At 35.0% G+C, this 17,638-nt stretch overlaps 2 protein-coding genes across 2 annotated transcripts in view; one reads left to right on the top strand and one right to left on the bottom strand.

Moving 5' to 3' along the window:
- The window catches only part of LOC145313082 (uncharacterized), a 36,715-nt gene extending 20,745 nt beyond the window's left edge, over nucleotides 1-15,970 (bottom strand). The window contains exons 1-14 of the mRNA XM_080152351.1: nucleotides 15,896-15,970; nucleotides 15,083-15,161; nucleotides 14,902-14,969; nucleotides 14,502-14,569; nucleotides 14,200-14,256; nucleotides 13,860-13,936; nucleotides 13,487-13,579; nucleotides 12,896-13,009; nucleotides 12,044-12,326; nucleotides 11,439-11,569; nucleotides 8,332-8,576; nucleotides 7,893-7,940; nucleotides 7,272-7,336; nucleotides 6,662-6,800 (exon numbers count right to left, since the gene is read on the bottom strand). Of these exons, the coding sequence (XP_080008477.1) occupies nucleotides 6,662-6,800; nucleotides 7,272-7,336; nucleotides 7,893-7,940; nucleotides 8,332-8,576; nucleotides 11,439-11,569; nucleotides 12,044-12,326; nucleotides 12,896-13,009; nucleotides 13,487-13,579; nucleotides 13,860-13,936; nucleotides 14,200-14,256; nucleotides 14,502-14,569; nucleotides 14,902-14,969; nucleotides 15,083-15,154 (1,460 nt within the window). The 5' untranslated portion in view covers nucleotides 15,155-15,161; nucleotides 15,896-15,970. The remainder of the gene's footprint in view (nucleotides 1-6,661; nucleotides 6,801-7,271; nucleotides 7,337-7,892; nucleotides 7,941-8,331; nucleotides 8,577-11,438; nucleotides 11,570-12,043; nucleotides 12,327-12,895; nucleotides 13,010-13,486; nucleotides 13,580-13,859; nucleotides 13,937-14,199; nucleotides 14,257-14,501; nucleotides 14,570-14,901; nucleotides 14,970-15,082; nucleotides 15,162-15,895) is intronic.
- Nucleotides 474-6,140, top strand: LOC145313074 (uncharacterized). The gene is made up of 4 exons (XM_080152340.1): nucleotides 474-961; nucleotides 1,323-1,390; nucleotides 2,039-2,242; nucleotides 3,964-6,140. Exons 1-4 carry the CDS (start codon nucleotides 767-769, stop codon nucleotides 5,714-5,716), a joined length of 2,220 nt encoding a protein of 739 aa, XP_080008466.1. The 5' UTR covers nucleotides 474-766; the 3' UTR covers nucleotides 5,717-6,140.
- Nucleotides 15,971-17,638: the final 1,668 nt, after the last annotated feature.

The following is a 17,638-nucleotide window of genomic DNA, read 5'->3' as shown; positions in this document are numbered from 1 at the left end:
GTCTCAAATGCCTTATCGTGGTAAACAAATATTAAGATTTTTTGAACATCTGAGTTATAAGGATGGTTTAATTATCCTGACTTCACCTATGCGGCTTCAGAAAGAATTTCAATTTATTGAACGGGTAGTGGTACCTATTGGAATGTACAATAAAGTTTTCTTGTTAGCTCATGCAGATGTTACAGCGGGGCATAGGGGTTATTTGGAAACTTTGAGCAGGATTAATCGTCACTTCATTTTGCCCTATGTATCTAAATATGTAGCGGCGGCAGTTGCAAATTGTGTCATTTGTTTGAATAGACGTAAAAAACCTAAACATAATCATAATATAGAATTTTCTCCTTTGGCTGGGGAAGCTATGGCAGAGTTGGCCATAGATGCTTTAGGTCCTTTGAATGAGTGTGAATATAATGGAGTCATTTGTAAGCACATTTTAATAGTAGTTGATAGTTGTACTAGACATGTGTGGTTGTTTGCTATTGAGGATGTTAAAGCTGAAACAATTATTGAATGTCTGAAATTTAATTTATTTTCTGTTTGGGGACTATGCGAGCGAATTAGGACTGACAATGCACAAAGCTTCAAATCAAAAGTTTTTAGGGAAGTTTGTTTAAGGTTGGGAATTGAACAAATTTTTATCCCTCCAAGATCAGCAAATTCGAATTACAGTGAAAGATACAACCAATCGGTGTATTCGTTTCTTAAGACTGATTTACGTTTTCAAGATGGAGATTGGGCTTATAAACTTAAAGCTACACAATTTTGTATGAACACTTCTTTCAATCGGAGGTTAGGATGTTCCCCATATTTTAAGATGTTCCTAAGAAACCCTAAGCTTCCACTTGACTCATTTGACCCGTTAACACGCTCGAAAATTAAACATATGAATTTTTCAGAGTTATTGGAGTGCCTTGACAAGAATTGGAGGACTGGACAAGAAAGAACTGAGAAGTATTTGCAGGTAGAAAATACAGAAAGGATAGGTAGGCCGGTAGCTATAAATTCCTATTGTTACATTTTTTATGACGTCACGACGATTGGTGTAGCTGGTAAACTCTGCTCGTTATGGGTGGGTCCGTGTTTAGTGACAAAAGCAATTTCTGATAGTTTATTCGAGGTTCAACCCCTTGAAAAGTGTAGATTGAAAGATAAAGGGGTGAGAATTGTACCAAGAGATAAAATATATGTTATTGAGAGTACTTTAGACTTGACTCCAGATGAAAAGATTGACTTAGTGATTACAGATGAATGTTTCTCTGTGGATAATACCTTGAAAGTAAACTATGACTTTCCCAATACTTTGAGAAATTTAACTTGTTCAGGCGTTTCTGAAGAGGAGAATAGTTGTGGCGCTAGTCCAGAGGTGGTTGGAAGGCGGAAGGATGGACAGGTAACACCAGAATTTTTGGAGAAATCTTTTTTGGGTGTTGGGTTGTCACAGCAAAGGTCAAATGTATCTCAGAATAATGAAAATTTAGATGATTTAGTTGAGGATCTTAGTGATACTTTGGAAAGTACTCATATTTCTGATAGTGTAGATTCAAATGATATGACTGACAAAACTAAGTTAGACTCTACATATTCTACTATTAGTAAGGATAGTGTTTTTCATGGGGATTATGCCTCTGATAATAGTTTAGTAGACAACAGTTTGGGTGTAGAGGATGTTAACATGGAATCTGCTAGAGAGTTAGAGTCTCGGATGAGTATTTTAGAGGACACTTTTCCAAAATTGCAAAGTAAAATTGTAAACTTGGAACAACGAAGGGGAAGTGTTAAACGAGGTAGAGATGTTGAGGAGGATGAATTAGATAGATCGTTAGATAATGCAAAATCGCAAAAAATGTCTGAGACTATTCCTGTTAAGGGTCGTCCTAAAGGTTCTACAAATGAAGTACAATTACAGAAATTAGAAGAGGATAGACAAAACAGAGAAAAGGACAGATTAGAACGTTATTCAGTAGCCGATGTAGTAACTAGGAACCTCGCAAAATTGATTAAAAAATAATATTTGTAATAATTTGTATAATATTTGCAGGAGAAGAGATTACCACGAGAACCGTAGAGAGCGTGATGACAAGAGAGGAAGCGGCGGTGGTGATAGACATCGTGGAGATCGTGGAGATCGTGGAGATCGTGGAGATCGTGGTATGCGCAAGAGGTCACCGGACGCTTGTAGTTCAAAGAGTGGACGTGCTGGACCAGTACCTGTGAAAAAATCCAAGGATGAAAGAGGAGTCAGGTACTTGGATATTTTGTTATTTGTTGTTGTGATGCAGGTTTATTGTTTGATTGTTGTTGGTGGTATGTATACGTCACAGGATCCACGGTTAGCAGCTTATGATTGTTCTCAAATAAGTAATGTTGAACTTAGATCAGCTGCCTGTTTGCATGATAGGATGGAACCGGTCAGATCTGTGGAATTGTTGGGGTTAGCAGAAACCGATTTTATATTGTCAGAAGCCATTAGTTGTGAGGTTAGACTAAAATTGGAACGCTGGTTTTGCGGTACCGCGAGTCATGTGCACGTATTAGACGTGCCACATGAAAAACAGGTAGAGTTGAGTATGGACGAATGTAGGAGGGTTTTTCATTCTGGCAAGTATCAGCATGATGGAATTAGTTTTAAAGTAAATATAGATTTGCCAACAGTTCACAGTTTCACAGTTAATGGAACATTGTCACCTTTCTGGGATGTTGGTGGTGAAAATATTCAATGCAAGACACTGGGAATATACGCGCACAATATGTGGTTCAATTTAGGTTTTGCTGTTGGGACTTTGCATATTTTAGTAAAAAATACACCCGTTTTGATCAAGGGAAATGTTGTTATGGATTATGATAAAAAGACGATTGTGGCGAATTTTGAAGATAATCATTTGTGGGCAACATCAACTTCTCCATATTTTCCGTATGTAGTACGAAAACCGGCCAGTAATTTTAAGGTAGTTTTTCAAGATACATTCAATTTAACTACTTGGAATGAACAACTTTTTGTTTCTAATTTGGAAAGGAATATTTTAGTTAAAATTATGGGAACAGAGAAACTTACTTTGCAGCATTTGGATTTCAACATTTTTGTGACAGAATTAGAGGGTATCAAGTTTTTAGAGGAACCGAAGGCGGCTGTTAGAAGTTATTTTGGGGATTTGTTAAAACAGGAAGCTAGATTTGATTTGAATGCTATGTTTTTGGCTAGTAGAGAAAGAAACGAGAGGATGATGGAACTTTTTAGTATTTCTAGATGTGCTCAAACAGAAGTTAGGTCAAATGTACAGATGCATCATGGGTTCAGAATTATATATCTGGGAGAAATTGCTAAGTATGAAAAGTGTACAGCGGTTGAAATTCCAGTAAAGTTAGGTGTGGATTATGGATGTGCAGTAGGACACTTAATGGTGGATTATAAAGGTGAAACAGTTGGAATACAAGAATATAGTAGAATGATTGTAGCAGTAGAGGATATAAAATTGTTAAATTGTTCGCAAAGTCCGGTATTTTTGAAGTTGACAGCTAATTTGTTCCTTGGGAATCAGGGGCAGGGACTCGAACTTCTGCATATTGCCAATGAAAAATCAGAACACGTGGGACAAAAGATTTTTCTGAACGATGAAAAGGTGTTTATTGCTGACTTTAATAAGACTATTAAATATCAGGGATTAGAGGATTTTGAGGATTTTAATGGACAAGCTTCTAAATTGGATTTTGTTGATCATAAGTTGTCATTTTTCGAACAGGTTACAGGTCCTTGGTTTGGTCTAGAACATTTGTTCAAGGATATATTACCATTGTTTGCCAAGTTTGTTTTGATTGTGTTAATGTTGTTGTTAGGTATAATTCCTATGTTGGCATTGTTGTATTGTTGTTGTTCATGGTGTCATAAAAAAAGATTTACTGAGGCAGAATTTAATGCTAGATCTTAAATTTTTTATGCTGAAATTTAATTATATTGTATTTTTGCAGTTTGGTTACGGCGGCAACAATGAATCAAAAGTTATTGAGCAATGAAGAAGATGGTCGCCACAAACAATCTGCCAATGAAGGAAATCAAGTCAAACCTGGTCTACCAGTATCTGCATTGATCAGCAACTCTGCATCCCGGCTGGTGTTGGTAATGTCGCGCGTTGAGCTGCCCACGTTGAGTGTGGGCAGGGCGACAAAGAACATATTTTTGAGCAGTGAGGACATGCCACTGGCAGATTTAGCTCGTCTTATTGATAATGAACCAAGGTTTAAGTTGAATTTGATAAACATGTTATCAGTGCAGTTGGAGATGGGGAGATGCATCCACTCCATAGACTGGCCTGTGGACAGGATCCCTATCTTTACCAGCCAGAATTCAAGATACCTCAACCTGATGGCGGCTGGTGAGCATTCTAAAGCTATAAATAAAAAGTTGTCATGGAACGAGACAACTAGTTTGAATAAGTTGAGTGCGACCATATTTCTCTCTAAGCTTGTTTGCGAAAATTTACCAAGTTTGGTATTGCTTGCTAAGATTGAATACCTGGATGGAGATGAGAGAAAAAGCTGTCAAACGTTGGGCGAATTGTTACCCATAATCAAACATATGGGGGAACTTGAGGATTGGCTTCAACTTTCAAAAATTGACGTCATACCTGCAGATGGTAAAATGAGCCTTCAGACGGTGTTGAGAACGGTGGTGGGTAATAGCGTTGATCCGAGGTTGAAGACGCAGGTTGTGTCAGCTATTCGGCTCCTGGCACATTGGAAAGATGTCGTGAATAAAGTAAGCTTTATTCTGAAGCAAATGCCATCCACAACTTTGTTAGAGTTACAGAAAGATTGGCTTGATGGAAAGTCTGAACAGGATTTGAGTGCTAAAGTGTTTATTGACTCCATTCAGGTGAATGAATACATGAACTTATCAATCTACATTCCACGTATTATAAACGTGAATTCGGTGAGTCTAATCACCAGTGGAGAGATGCCTGCTGAGATACGTTATGTTAGATTGGATGGTCAAAGAGACATAATTGATAACCTGGTGAGTGCCACATATGCAGGTAGTCTGATGAATGATAAAGTAGACTCCAGAGTTTTGACCTGGCAAATGCAGATGCGCTGCAAGCGTCTTCGTCCGACTCTAGCCAAGCAGATATTGTTATGTGATCCAAATACCACTTTAGAGAATGTAGTGAAGGAAATCAAACTGGAGTTGGATGGAAACGTTTATACAAGTTTGTTGACAACCAATATTGAGTGGAAGTTTAATCCTGAACACAAAGTAAATGAGTGGTTCGAGGGTGATTTCAAATTGGTTACTCGGTTTGGGGATCCCGTTTGTGTTCAGATGGATCAGCCCTTAAATCCGAACATTCCTGTTTGTCTGGACCTTGAATTGTCAAATCAGCAATGGCGTGTTGATGAACAAGTGAGGGAGGAAATGAGGTTGGAAAACACGCCTGGAATATTGATGATGCTTGATAAATTTGGAGAAGAGGTTAGTCGTAAGCATCAAAAGATTTTGGATAATCAGGAGGAGGTTGATAACGTTGCAACCTCGATTTCGGTTGCGGTTAATAACGGATTTGAAAGATGTCTTCATATGCTTGGTGATACTGAGGCAAGGATGTCTCAAGACGGCTTGTGTGATGAGACCGCAAAACTTGGAGTGAATGATGAGGAAGCTATCATGCCCATGGATATTGAAGAATCTGGCAAGAGGAGCAGATCATCTGGAAAAAGAAAGTAATAATTATAGTTTATGTGTATTAATTCATATTTTATTTTATTTTATGTATTTAATATTTGTTGAGGCAGTAGTAGTCTCAGAAAAAGTTTAAAATTCATGTTTCATATTAATGCTCTATAATACTATGCTTAAATCTGATGGTTATATGTTAACCAATGTTATTTTTATATCATGTATTTATGATAACTATGTAATTAATGCATTAGGTGTTAATCAATGCATTTTTCAATGATTATATGTTAATCAATGTTTTTTTCTTAAAAAAAAATATTAAAAAGAAAAAAAAAACACATAAAGAAAAAAGGAAAATATAAAAAAAAAACACAAAAAGAGTTCTAAGGAACCAAAATAAATTAAAAAAATGTGTATATGAAGTGTTTAAAGATCTGGAATAAAAATATATAAAAACAAAAAGAAAAAAAAAAAAAAATATGACAGGTGTCATACCAGATCAACTATTATCTATTTAATAAGCGTTCAACGCTACTTATAATATCTATGATAAATAACATGTAAAACCTATTGTATATTTAATCTGAAATATTACAGTTTGAAATCCAGGTTCATGTTAAAGCCAGGGAGAAATGTGATGTATAGTCCCTTTCTTCCTGACTTAAGAGCAATGCATGTATTATATAGTTTAGCTTTTAGTTCTGGTATCCACGGTTTCGGAGCAAGTCATTGCTCTGCAACAGGATACGAACATAAAGTGAACAGTTGTCTTAATATTAATGTTATTATTGTATGTTAACCTTGTATTGAATTAATACACTTTATAAGAATATTTAGCTGTTTGTTCTTGCTATTACTATACGTCAAAAAGAACGAACCCCCTCCCCCCCCCCCCTTATTTTACATTTATTTCCCAAATGAAGTAGGAGGGCCGGGATGTTATCAAAGACACATTAAGCTTTTCGCTAAATAAAAATAATAACAAATTCTTACCTGGCAAAGTTCTCCTCTGTCAAATCATAAGCTTTGTCCGCCAACTTGCGTTTCTTATCCGACAGGGTTGAAGATCTTGTGTTGGTTGCTGCGCTTGTAGTGTATTTACTTGGTGACGAAAATTTTGAGCTTTCCTTCTAATAAGAGAAACTTTCTATTGTATGATTTTTACTCATATGGAAAGGATATGACTCTAAAGTTAAAGAATACCCTCTTACCATACAAACAAAAATGGCCTAAGGAAAAGCAAATAGTTGCTATCAAAAGCACTAGCTATATTTTTGTTTGGCCGATTTAAACCAATTGATAATATTTTAATTATATGTAAGTAAGTATACATACCTAGGTAAATAAAATGCAATATAAAGGCAAAAAAAGTAAATTTTTGTATCATGGAAAGAAACAAAGTAGCGGGCTTCGTCGTATTTTCACAGTAGCTTTTGATAGGTTATTTTAAGTTAGGTTAGGTAAATGTTAATGATTGCCCCGCAGGGTTAGGAAATTGGCCCCGCAGGAGGAAATAGACGAAACCCGCTACTACGTTTTCTTTCCACGATCCAAAATTTTATTCTTTACAAATCTACAATTAAAAGGCTACTAGAAAGTTCCTTTGGGCTTCTATAAGAAGGACCGGGTTGAGATACACGTTGAACCAGAGAAGCAGTCATTGATCTGTGCAAAAGCATATTCCATTTCATAAACATATTTCAGTAACATTTTTTTCCAGTATAGCTTCGAAACCGATAAATATCTGCTCGATTAGAACCTGTTCTCAGACATACTAAAAAAATCATGTATAAGACAGTTCTCCACGAATAATGAAATAAAACCATAAAATTAATACCAGTTTTGTTAATCCGGGGCTTCGGCCCCTTAGATCTAATAAAACAGGTTTTAATCTTATAATTTTTCATTTCACATCCACGAAAAGTTGTCTATAATACGATACGATAAATAACAGATCTATAGTATAGATGTATATACAGACAACTACCTCCCTTCATTTTTCAAAGGCCTCTTTCTTCTGCTTCTAAATAATTTTCTGCTACTTGGCTGTGCATGTTTATACAAGCGATACCATTGGTTGATTTTTAATGACCCAATAGGAAGGTTGCAAAAGACGGTTGCGATTGAAAGATACAGCTATTTAACCCTTTCTCCCTTTAGTGTTTTACTCTAATCGATAAATAATTTTTTAATTCTGGAACTAAAATAGATGGATGTATCCCTGATTCTTGGGCTCTTGCGTGTAGATTCAGGTACTGGAGAAGACCAGGGACTAGAGGATAATATTGGTAATACAAAACAGACAAATCAATCAGCAGCAAAAGGAAAATGGCATAAAACAAACAGTATGACTTCGAAACCGATTAGGTATTATCCGCTGGATTAGAACTAGTTCTAAGTCATAATGAAAAATCATGTATCGTATCGTATTCTAGACAATTTTCTACGATTCATAAACTAAAAATGATAATATAAATACCTACCTACCTACCAGTTTTGTTAGCGCGGGAACTAATATTAAAATTTTAAATCGTATTCTCCGTGGAAAGTTGTCTGTAAAACGATGCGATAAATAACTATTCCCAGTTATAGGATACATTATTGCATACCTTAAAAAAATTTTATTTTTGATTTTTAGTTTTGTCAGTTTTGTGTTTTTTTGCCTGCTAGGAGTTGTGTTGTTATGATAGCAACAACTATTACCACCAACAGCTGTTGTTGCATGTGTTGCATCCAGCGGACCCCCAGTGTCGTCTGATTCGCCGCCCCGACCCTGCGGGGAGGCCATGGTCACGTGACTGCCATGTGGAGAGGCCATGGAATGGCTGCCCATGGGCGAGGGCATGGTGTAGGTGCTGCCCAGTGGGGATGGCATCGTGTATTGGCTTCCGTGGGGTGACGTCATGGACTAGAAATAACAAAAAAAGTATTAAGCACTCATTATTTTAATTTTAAAGGTTGGAAGAGTATAAGATAGGGGATTAGGTAAAAAGTCTAGAAAAAAATATATTTTCACCAGAGTTTTCTGTCCATTTTTATTGACAACATCATTTGTGTTTTCTTTGTTGGGTACCTAGTTTAAAATATACCTGACAAAATCTTTTTAACTTCACAATAATGTGTGTTTTCAACAGATATTGACAAAATATTGACTTAATCCCTAATACCTAATAAGAGTTGATTTAATATTTTTAGGTATACCTGGTTGTGTAAGAAGGGAGATTATTGAGTGGTTTGGATACTTAATAGTCACGCACTATGGTCTACTTAAGGGGTTTAGTGGAAATTTGGTATAGCTTTAATCAAATTTAAATATTTACACTTCTACCAGTCCGAATTCATTAAAATAAAAAGTTATGAGTAATATATTACACTAGGCAACTTTTTAAAGTTGGTCATGTATATGTGCGTGCACAGGAATGTGATTGGGGGGTAACCAAAAAGGGGTGACTTTTAAAATATAATTTTTGTTACTACTCTGTTATTTTTAAAGATAATTGAACAAAATTTTTTCCCTGAATCAAATACTACCCTAGGTAAACGATTATTAATAAATAATAGGGATTTCCCGCCGAAACCGCCGTCTACCGCCGAATTCCGCCGTGTTATTTGCTACCTCCTTTGGCTGTTTGGAGTCAATAGAAAAGATTGATATATTTGAATAAAAGTATTATAATACCTACACCTTTTTCTATCCACTTACAACTGCTTTTTAATATTTATAATTTATTTAAGAGGGGTTAGGTCTTTTTAAACTTAAAGAAAATGAATATTGAGACTGGATAATCAAGCTTCCTATTAAAGATATTGATTAGTTTTTTTTGTAAACTATCTTATGTGTATTTTTCTATCTGTATAGTCTACCATTATAAGTACCTATTTAAATTTAGTACTGTCCCTCAAGGGCCTACAGGGGCCAACATCCCCCCCCCCCCCTTTCTACTACCAAACCAGAAGTTAAAATTTTACTTCTGTTTTTAAAGGTATCAGACTGAGTTTTAAAGGAAAAAAGTATTCTTATAACTGAACTAAATATTTTTTGAATATATGCCCCCCCCCCTTATCTAACCAAAAATAAGATGACCATCATAAAATTGATATCAAACAAACTTTAATTCATTTTAGAACAGTAAAGAAAAAACCGGTAGACCAAGTAATAGACTAAAACAGTATTTGCCAGCTAAATCATAACATAAAAATGCTTTGTATCTTACAAAAAAAAAAGACAGAAGAAACGAACACATTTACTCTTTAAAATCTTAATGTTCTTAGAGTTTTACAGACAGATGAGGGGACTAAGTGAACTAAAGAGTAGATGCTTGTTGGTGAGCTTAATCATCACAAAAAAATCAGCTTTCTTACAAAATAAAACTGCGATGATAAAATAAATATGATGTCTGTAAGAGAATTAACGACAGACCGACGGACCAAATAAATCTAACAATAGATGGTTGTTTGTATAGATAATGTTCATAAAATGATTTTCTTTCAACCGTCTTGAGTCGTAGCAAAGAAATTCACGACGTTTACATATTGATTCATACAGACTGACGGACTTTGCGAATTTGAAAGTAGCCACGCTACTACAAAGTTTTTTTTTGCACTTTCCTTCTAAGGACTAGAGTTGCAAACACCTTCCCTAAACACTAAAGCCAAAAAAAATGACCTATATGCAACAAATGTTTTTTTTTTTTTAATCTGCGGGCGGCGGATTTTTTTGCGGGAATTGCAGATAAGTCGCGGTTTTCCTTTAAAATTATTGTTTCTCATGTATTTACTGATTAGTTTTAAAAAGTTTTACTCAATTATCTTTAATAGTAATGGAATAACAGAGAAATTAAGTTTGCTGTTATGATTTGTAATTCCCCCCCCCCCCCCAAATTTAGGTTTTACAGGCAATTTTCAGATTAAAATTTTTTAAAGTTGCGCTACCGACCCCACTCTGGAAACTTAACTAAAAGTTGTATTATATTCTCAAAATTTAGAATCATATATGGTTTGGTATGGGGTCGGCAGCGCAACTAGGAGTAAATTGACGAAAACTAATTTTTTTGGCTAAATTTTTCAATTAAAAAATGGCGAAAATTATTTCAGAAATTTACTTTCAAGGCATAAAATTAACACTTATAAGGTAAAATATATAATAAAAATGTTTTTATTTATTGATTTGGTGTATATATTTGTAAAGAATATGAACGAAATTAGTTTTTAATAGATATTTATGCAAAAAAAAATTATTTTTCATATCTAGCTAGAAAATAAAAAGTAGATTTTTGACCTTCAAAAAATATTGATTTGACCCAACTTTGAAATAAAAAAAAACTTAGTTCCAAACGTTATGTTTTCTTTTCCTTGTCCATTATGCATGAGCTGGGGTATGTAAATCAATAATATCAAGTTAAAATAAGAAAATTTGACCATGACTTTTTTGCCAAATTTCCACCCTTAGACCGTTGTGTCACGTACATAATATCTGCACAACCCTTATCCCAAGCTCCTCTGCAGAGAGCGTCATTCATTACGGTGACATAATTTGGGACACCTGCCATACTCGGCGTGGGTGAGGTAATATAGAGTAGCTCCCTTGAGACTGCGGGTCAAGGCATAATATACTTGACTGTGGAGCTTGATAGCCCTAGTGGCTATACAAAAGTGTCTCGTCTTTCTCCATGACTACATAGGTCTAAGAAACAATGGCTAAACAAATACAAACAAACAAACAAGGTATACATAATTGATCTTATTTATCATTTTCTAAAATAATTCTAACCTTAGGGCTCCATCCAGTTCCGAAGGTATATTCATTCATGCCTACATGGACAGAGGTTGGATTGTAGGCGGGTGAGGCTGCAGGGTTCAGGCTCCGGTAAATATGCTCAGATATGTGCAGAGGGGTGCATCCTGTGCATTTTAGAGTTTTATACAAAACAATGAAAAAGAATGTCAATCTTATATAGGTATCTATTTAAATTTATGTTAATTCACATATATTAATTAGCTAATTTGAAGATAATATCTGTGAAAAATAACTTGTCATACGTATATTATTTGACGAGCTATCCAGTGTATCCACCCCCACCCACTTAGAGTAATATTTATGTCTGCATTTACTGATAATTAACAAGAGTTCTTACTGCTCTCAATAGTATGAATTTTCTTGTAGCTAAACCAGTTCTCATATAAATTAAATATACGGATCATGGAAAGAAAACGAAGTAGAGGGATTCGTCGTATTTTCACAGTAGCTTTTAATAGGTCAATTTAGGTAAAGTTAGGTAAATGGGAGAAAAGCTACTGAGAAAATACGACAAAACCCGCTACTTCGTTTTCATTCAATAATCCAAATATACTTGTTGCATTGGTTTGTATAAAAACCTGGAGTGGCTGCGCCAACCGTCATATTTCCCTTCACACCACCAGTCTTACTCAGATCCTCAATATCAAACGACAGTGCATGAAAATAGTTGCCAGTATTGATCAGCACGGTACCCAACACTTTCAAACTAATCCGGGGCTCGAAAATGGGATACGGGGAGACAATATCAAAGCGTGTGTGGACGGTGGCTCCATGCTTTAGACAGGACATTCTGATGCAGGAGTTCCAGGCCTCTGCCACGTCGTCTGTGTCGTACGTAGAGGCCACGTTCACACAGGCCTGTCATATGGGTACATGAATTAGGTATTTTAAATACTTATAATAAAGTAACAGGATCTCTATGCGGTGTGTGTACCGAAAAATATCGCAAACCACCGAACCGATATGGTTCTCCTTTACAGTGCAGCTTCTCATAGGTCCTGGGATGGTTTATAGCTATTTATTTGGGGGAGGGTACCGTCAACCTTTCAAGAGAAATCGCAAAATAAGCAGATGATATTCACATAGATTGAAAAGAAAACATTTTACATGCCCCTAAAGGCCTCTAATGGCGTATCAGCTAGTACCTAATAAGGCAAATAATTAAATCATTGACACATTAAATATGATATAGAATTAAAACTATTTAGCTTTTAACAAGAGGAAGATAAAATAATCTTTATATAAATCTAACGGGTAAAAATCATGCTCTTGTGAAACGTTTAAATATCTACCTATCTCTTAATTACCAGTTTCACTTTAATGATTTTAATATTATTATTATATAGTATATACCTACCTACCTTGTTTATAAAAAAAGCGTTTTAAAAAAAATTTCGTATATAAACTAAAAGTTAATACATATATTCCTGGCAGTTGGTAAGACTGGGTGCATGTGTAACTGTCATGTAACAGTGCAAAGAGTTACTCAGCATATCGTCTGCTAGGAAATTGTCATGTACAGGGTAACCAAATACAACCATTCTAGAATCAAGATTCTTTATAATTTTTCACAAAAAGTACAAGTCTAGCAAATAAATATCATCCAATTAAGTCATTAATAGATTTTTACCGATAAATGTATAAGTTATAGATATATAATCCAGACAACAACCCGGAACACGCGTTGGTTTTTCGTGCGCTAGCAAATTGCTTTCTGTTCTTTTTTAGCGACTCGGCAGTATTCATATATCCGAAGATATTTGGTATTCAAACGCCATATTGAAAGTCGGCACAGGGTTAAGTTCGCCCCCCATTACTTATACTTTAAGCTTCTACCTATTGTTTTCTGTTAAATATAAATATTGTTTACTTAGGTAAGTATTAATGAGTAAAACCCATAGCAATGATTTCACCTTCTAAAAATTTAAGAACCTGGGATTTATATTTTATACTAATGAAATCATATGCCCACATGTCATGGTTTTTACTTCTGTAACATAAAATATAAAAGAATCTTTCCTCGTGCTATCCATGGGCCACTGGCAGAATGAAATGTGAAGGCTGCCCGACACATCATGGTCCGTAAATAATGTCACCTCTGCCACTTTCCTAGCCTAGAAAAAGGTAACGTTACATTTTACACAACATTATGGGGGTTACAAATAATATGAAACCTGTAATTTATGTAGGGAAGTTTTGGTATGAAGTTTTTAGTTTGCAGATTTTTCAATTGAACTGAAGAGGTTAAAGTGAAACTTTAAGTTTCATTTAGGTATTAGTACCTACTCAATGACGACTTAGATCCAAATCCCAAGAAACGATGGCTAATCAATCAATCATTTATATACCTATAATCTATTATTAAACACTGAAAAAAACAAAAACGATCCAAACCTTGGCATAAGGTATCCAATTCCACCAATGTAAACGGTAAACATAGTTGAAGGCAAAGCCACTAGCTGATGGGGTACCTAAAGTATATGAACATTAAGAAAAACATTATCTTGATGCAGGGTTGATGTTTTCCATTATTTAAATTTAGGGAAAAAAATTTAAATCAAGAAAATTGTGGAAAGAAATAAAAAGAATGGCGGGGTTGGGGTGGTTGGGGGGGAAGGAAATTCAACTATGCTTTATTAGAATTAAAACAGGGGTGCATAAACTTAAAAACCTACCTAATATTTAAGTTTATATGTTCTTAATGTTAAAATATATTTCTTAAATCTTGTTATACCTGTTTCGTTTGGCGTGCAGGTATACGATAATAGAAATTGGCCACAGTTTGAGAATCCTAAAAAATGTCATATCTAATTCTAGTCTGAATATAACAATATTTAAATATTTATAGTACCTAACAAGTAAGATACACACGTATTAACAACAAAAGGGTAACACAATACCTATTAATTGTCAAGAAGCTGGGCATGGTTTGATCCATAGAATTTACGTACTTTATCTACTTTTTATGTTGACATACCTTCTTTAACTTCTTTAGTCATGACGCGGTATCAAAATTAAAATCAATAGAAACCTTACCCAGGAAGATATGACCGCTAGTTAAAGCAGTGATTGGCACTACATCTCGTAGGAAGAAAGCTAGCCTGAACGAATCAAACATATCCTCTTACTATACAAATGAGAAAGGGCAAAAGCAAATATTAAATATTATAGGCGTTGGTAAGGGGGTGCAAGATGTTGTTAACACCCCTGTTTTATTCGGTGACCTACCTTTCCCATTTTTACGCCCACTTAGACACACTAAGACACTCTACTGTTAACTAATAAATTATAGAATATGCCTTAATTTATTAGGAATTTGTATTGGATTAGAGTTGATTTTAAATGATAGGTATCTTTCTATTGGTTCATATAGAATTAGGCATTAATAAGTATTAAAAAGGGTTTAATTATTTTCTAAAAATGTTTGATTTTCCTGCTTGGAAGTCTAGAAAATGCTTTCATCTCGACACCCCGACTTTTCTTCTTGATTTTACCAAACATCTGTTGTATACGATACTCAAAACTTGTAAGTGGATTGATATTTAAAAAATCCAATAGATTTAAACATTTGACTGATCAACTTTAGTATTTTAGATTTTATTGGTATCACATTCCTGACGCATTTTTAGCTTCTGTGAGATGCTGTAGCTGTAGCCAGAGTTGGCAAGATTTCCAGGTATGAACCCCATGATTACTAATGTTATGAATATAATAGAGATATTATTAGAGATAGTGTAGCTGTAGCCAGAGTTGGCAAGATTTCCAGGTTTCAAAGTGTATCAATAACATGGGGGATTAAAGTAGATATTTAACGGGTGAGTGTTTAGAGCGCTGGAAGTTTGGGTTGGGGGTTAATGAACCGAATATACATCATATGGAAATGCGATGAGATGAAGTCCAACTACGTCTTACTGTTTTAGTTCTATTCAATAAGGATGGATTAAAGTAGGTAAATCTGACCTAATCAAACCAGGTAATATTATGAATGACATAAAGTAAAGGTACGAACATTTGATTTACAAAAGGCCTATGGATGGGAGGGGTTGGATTAAGAGTGTGGAAGGGGGGAACTGTTATTTTAGCCCGCTGTAGGTTTCACTTTGCTATAAAACATAAAATCTGGTGAAAGCAGCGATGCGGAGAGCCGTTTAATTTTGGTGCGGCTCAGGCTCCGACCTAAAATCAAGAAAATCTTAACGTAAGGGGCATTAGCACACAACACAACAGAGTTACCAAATAATAATCAATAAAAAATATCTTTTTTAGCTAACCAGGAGCCGGAGCAGTTTTTTAACGAAAATAACGGCTCCAGTTCCGTTTCCAGCAAAATATGGCGGCTCTCGGCTCTACAACGATTGGTGCATGAAAGATCTAAAAGTAAATATCCATTGTTTGATAATTCAATTTTCTGAATTTATCTCTCTATATTCCTCGATTTTCGGCAATGGGTATCAACTGTTCGAATAGATTAAGTTATCTTCATTTCGTTGAACATTTTTGTGTCTGAAATATATTATAGTATATAGAATATACATACGAATTGTGCATATTAAATGAACCATAATTTCTTAATAATTATGGTATGATAAGGGTTGTAAAGAAGATATATTATTTGTTTGTTTTGGACCTGGTTCAAATGTAATTAATTCAACAATTAGCAACTAAAATTTTATAAAAATAAAAAAACAATAACAAAACACAGAAAAATGTATTGTTTTGGAAAAATCAGCTGTTTCGGACCGAGATTTTCTTCCCCTTCATTCCCGCATTTATATTACAGTCGAAAATTTCCCCCTTTGCCTTATCCTCTCCCTTTTACGCTGTCTCTCCAACCCCTTGTACTTTGAACTTTAAAAAATAAATGTCGTAGTCCGGAGTAAGGATTTAATAATTTATATTATGGACTAGCGGCTTCGCCCCTAGCCTCTAGGGGCTTTGCCCAGAGAGGTTTGATCAAACCAATTTTTCGTATTTTAGATTTAAAAGAAAAAAAAATTTTAAAAATTTTCTGGGGTCTAGTCTGGGGTCTAGTCGAACCCACTATTTTAATTTTAGTTTTAAAAAGATTTTTTTTTGGGTGGGGGGTATTTTTCATTTTTTTGGGGGGTTTGGGGTGTCCAACCCCCCAAGAAAATAGTTATAAACCTTCCCGGGACCTATGAGAATCTACCCTGTAAAGGAGAACCCGATCGGTTCAGCGGTTTGCGAGATCCTTTGCTACAAACAAATAGACAGACATACATCGTTCTACTTTGTATTATAGATTATATATTATTATTAAGGGGTAGAAAGAGGGCAGAAAATAGCCCGAAACCACCCAAAAACCTAAAAAACAAAAAGCCTGAAACAATTCCGGGGCCTATGTGAAGCTTCTCTTAAATTAAGAATTCATTGTCACTTTATTGGTTAGCAATATTATTAACGGACCAACAAAACAAAACCTTACTACTTTATATAGTAGGACATGTTTATACGCCCCTAGTGTAAATCTTACATGGGCTTCTAAGAAACTTCACTGTAAAGGAGAACCATACCGTTAAAGCGGTGAGCGAGATCGAGCCTCACACAGGCACACATATTTATTTTACTTTTGCATAAAGATAGTTTAAGAGATCCTAATGTGAACACCGACAGACAGATATCCTGTTACTTTTAAATTGAATAGACTGTCATTGACACATATTAATAAACCAAAATTATGTTCTGTTGGTCAATAAATAAAACAATACATTTTAGATTAAGCGTCCCCACAAAACAATAAATTTTAGAGAAGCTTCCCCCTAAAATTATAGATACAAATAATGGCAAAATCCTTTAATAGAGTAATTGGGAGTTTGCTTATATGTCTGTATGTACCAAGGGATCTCGTTAACCGCTGAACCGATATGGTTCTCTGTTACAGGGTAGCTTCTCAAAGAATCGACCTTTCCCAATGTCTATTTTATTTTTTATAAGAAAAAGTAAAAATTTTAGAGAGGTCCTTTTTTTAGAGGTGGTTTATCTTGGGAGGGTGGTGGTACCCTCCTCAAAAAATATCTATAAAATAATAACTATTAGAAGCCACACTGTAAAGGAGAAACATATTGGTATAGTACTTAGCGAGATATTTGGTGCAGACAGACACACAGACAAACATTCTGTTGCTTTTTATATAAGATTAGTTTTAAAGTAGA

This window comes from Acartia tonsa, chromosome 1, assembly GCF_053477335.1.
Source record: "Acartia tonsa isolate MP-2025a chromosome 1, ASM5347733v1, whole genome shotgun sequence".
Lineage (NCBI taxonomy): Eukaryota > Metazoa > Arthropoda > Copepoda > Calanoida > Acartiidae > Acartia > Acartia tonsa.
This window is presented reverse-complemented; position numbering and strand designations above follow the sequence as displayed.

Excerpts from the sequence above, each read along its gene's own strand:
- LOC145313074 (XM_080152340.1), top strand. The coding sequence starts at position 767 with ATGAACACTTCTTTCAATCGGAGGTTAGGATGTTCCCCATATTTTAAG. Across the intron at positions 962-1,322 it reads GAACTGAGAAGTATTTGCAG|GCGTTTCTGAAGAGGAGAAT; the intron begins GTAGAAAATACA and ends TAACTTGTTCAG. Across the intron at positions 2,243-3,963 it reads AAGGATGAAAGAGGAGTCAG|TTTGGTTACGGCGGCAACAA; the intron begins GTACTTGGATAT and ends GTATTTTTGCAG.